At 51.3% G+C, this 3,504-nt stretch overlaps 1 protein-coding gene across 1 annotated transcript; it reads left to right on the top strand.

The window, feature by feature from the left end:
* Positions 1-984: 984 nt before the first annotated feature.
* PtrM4_008890 (Dimer-Tnp-hAT domain containing protein) lies at positions 985-3,504 on the top strand (the record flags this gene model as incomplete). The annotated part of the gene is made up of 1 exon (XM_066102906.1): positions 985-3,504. The coding sequence occupies one exon, from the start codon at positions 985-987 to the stop codon at positions 3,502-3,504; it is 2,520 nt and encodes an 839-aa protein (XP_065965108.1).

Here is a 3,504-nt window from a genome sequence, read left to right as displayed (position 1 = left end):
AAAATCCTCTCAAGTAAGTTCTCAGTACCTGCCTCTGTACCTCAAGTCTGACTTATGTAGTCAGACATCTGCCAAGACTCATGATGCATGACATCATTCATCACAACCTATCATGAGTCATATTAACGCAACATCATTACGACAGTCGACAGTCAGCATGGCTCCATTCAACCTGTACCCAACCACCTCCACCTAGCCTCGTCTAGAACAATAATAGTTCTGCCGCCGCCTTATACTACTTCACACTTGCCTCCTCTTGTCGGACCTCACAGACCTTGACGTCTTGTCCACTTCACTCCCTCATACCGCCTCATCAAAGATGCATCGTCCTCACTACAATGGCTCACTGCCTCGATATATCGACATGTTTCCATGGCATCCTGGCATAGGCACCATCTTCGCTGGCACTGGCTTCTGTTCGACTGTCGACTGTCTCACGCCACACCCGCATACGAAGAAATTCAAGTTTTGTTACAGGGATACAGATTATACTGTATGGTGACCCTTCAGTTGGTTGCGGTTTGGATCAGAAAGATGTAAAAGGAGGATCAGTGGTGTTGAATGGTTGTTGCTGTCGACACACCTGAGATCAATCAAGCTAGCTTGATAGCTTGATTGGAAGATTGATGCCAAGCCAATTCAATCAATCCAGCCAAACCTCATACAAAAACGCAATCAATCCAGCTGAGCTTTTCCGTGAGCTTGATTCAGATTGATAGCTTGATTGCCTTAAGTATATAGTAGATTTCGGTGATGAGGCAGCCCATGAGGCAGCTTAGATAGCTGTAAAAGCTCTATACTGAGCTTTTTTTGGTGTTTTAGTTACGCCGTGTAACATTGAGTAATATCCGATAGCTCCGTGTAACTAGCAGCCAGCGCGTCGTCTCATATAGTATACTCCATCTCCATCTCCATCACCCACAATACTATATACTTTTGGTGTTGCAGATCTATCGCCGTATACCTCACCTCATCGTCGCCCTCATGCCGCCCAAAAAACGCGTCTCTGATAGCGCTCCCTCGCCTAGAAAGCGCGCGCGCGGCACTGCGAGCCAGCCCGTCGCGATCGACTCGCAGTCATATCAATCTCAGCCATCTGCTCTATCTCCGCCGCCTCCATATACACATACTTTCGAGTCGCGATTGCGCGAGTCGCAGCCCGAAGACGCTATCGTCGCGCCCGCCGAGGGCAGTGAGCAAGCTACGCTCGCTCCGTCTTCTGAAGCCGCCGACGACGCTGTAGATGAGGCTTTTGACGCCCATCTCGAAGACAATTATGATGGCATAGATTGGGGTCGCCTTAAGCTGTATACGAAGCCTATCACGACGCACCAACACAAGCGGAGTTGGATCTATCGCCACGGCTATCGCGTCGCTCTTCTCAAAGATCCAACCCGCGTATTCTTCATCTGCCACTGGTGTTTCAAGCACAAGCTCACGGATATTGGTATTGGGATATACAATACAAGCGCAGCAGTCTCGTCAGCCGCGCGCCACCTCAGCGAGCAGAAACCTGGCCATAGGCTAGTAGCACCAGGCAAGACTCCAGTTGCTAGTGTTTACAACGCGCTCACCACTGCGAGAGTCCCTATCTCACAGGCAGTAGCTAATCAGATTAACGGGTTTAGCAAGCAGCGCTTTAGGTTTGCCGCAGTAGACTGGCTCGTCGCGAACAACCACCCCATCTCTGAGTTCGAAACACCAGCTTTTCGACGCCTAATTGCTATCGCCAACCCACTTGCAGAAGCAGCGCTCTGGAAGAACCACAAGAGCGTCTCCCAATACGTCATACGACTGTTTGACTGGCTCAGGCCCCGCGTTGTCCACGAGCTGTCACAATCGCTTAGCAAGATCCATATAAGCTTTGACGGATGGACAACGAAAGGCGGCAAGCGCGGGTTTCTCGGTATCGTCGCCCACTACGTCAACTCAGATGGCAAGCTCCGAGACCTGCCTATCGCGCTGCCTCAGCTCACAGGCGCTCACTCCGGCGATCGATTAGCTGAGGTTGTATTATCAATCTTAGAGCAGTTTAGCATAAGCGAGCGCACACTCGGTTACTTCGTCCTCGACAATGCCTCTAATAACGACACCGCTGTCGCTGCGATTGCCCACGAGCTTAACTTCAATCCTATACACCGACGCCTCCGCTGTGGCCCTCATACGATCAATCTGATTGGGCAGAGACTGCTCTGGGGCAGAGATGCAGACTCATACAACAACGAGGGAGTTGACGAGCTCGCCGACGAGGCAGCGTTTATAAAGGAGTGGCGAAAGCACGGGCCTTTAGGCGTACTTCTCGATATTGTCAACTATATCCACACACCGCAGCAGTACAATCTTTTTGAGAAGGCGCAGCGTACAGCTTACCGTGAGCTACCTCACGACGCAGACGACAAGCTCACGATACTACAGCCAATCAAGCCAGTAGTCACACGCTGGAACTCATACTTCGACTGTTTTGAGCGAGCTATAAAGCTCGCGCCGGCCATCAACGCGTACGCGAACACCCACATACAAAATACAGCAAAAGAGGATATCTACGCCGACTCACAGGGCAAAAATCGGCCTGCTGCTCCACAGTGGATGAGATCAGACGGCCTCACAGCTGCCGATTGGGCTGTTGTTACCGACTATATAGAGGTTCTTAGGCCACTTAAAGAGTGTACAAAGCGCTTTGAGGGACGTGGCGAGTATAGCTTTGGCGCGATCGCTGAGGTGATCCCAACGTTTGAGTTTCTACTCACTCAATTAGAAGCTCGCCTCCTCTACTACGATTGCGTAGTCCATGACGCTCACGACGAGGCACCCGAAGATCACCTTCCTATTAATCTACGCGCAGCGCTACTTAAGGCGAACGAGTACTACGCTAAACTCGACGACTCGCCAGCTTACTACGCTGCTACAATACTCCATCCTCGCTACAAACACTACTGCGATCAAGCGTGGGCTGAGAAGCCTGACTGGCTGGCGCTTAATAATCTTAATTTCCAGGCACTGTGGGCGGATTACAAGTCGCTGCCGTTACCGAGGCCTTGCTACACACGCGCACCGAAGAAACCGAGCAATATTGACGACGCGATTGACGGCATTATTGATCCCACACGCGGCAATACTAAGGAGGATGAGTATGAGCAGTGGAAGCGCGAGCCAATCGTTGGCAAGGGCACCGATCCTATACAATACTGGTTCGGGCTGCGCGATCAATATCCCAACCTTAGTAAGATGGCGCTTACTATACTCTCTATACCCGCTTCAAGCTGTGAGTGTGAGCGCGTCTTCAGTGAGCTCGGAGATCTACTAGAGCCTCGCCGACGCTGTATATCACCTGAGCTACTAGCAGCACTACACTCAGTACGACGATGGAGACGGGCAGGTTTTGGTGGCGGCGACAACGACGATATGGGCCAATCAAAGCTTACCGACGAGCAGATGGACGTTTTGTACGAGCTTAGCAAGTGGGTGGGCGAAGACGACGATCTAGATATATGGGACGACGGCTGA

Source organism: Pyrenophora tritici-repentis, chromosome 1, assembly GCF_003171515.1.
Source record: "Pyrenophora tritici-repentis strain M4 chromosome 1, whole genome shotgun sequence".
NCBI classification, from domain to species: domain Eukaryota; kingdom Fungi; phylum Ascomycota; class Dothideomycetes; order Pleosporales; family Pleosporaceae; genus Pyrenophora; species Pyrenophora tritici-repentis.
This window is presented reverse-complemented; position numbering and strand designations above follow the sequence as displayed.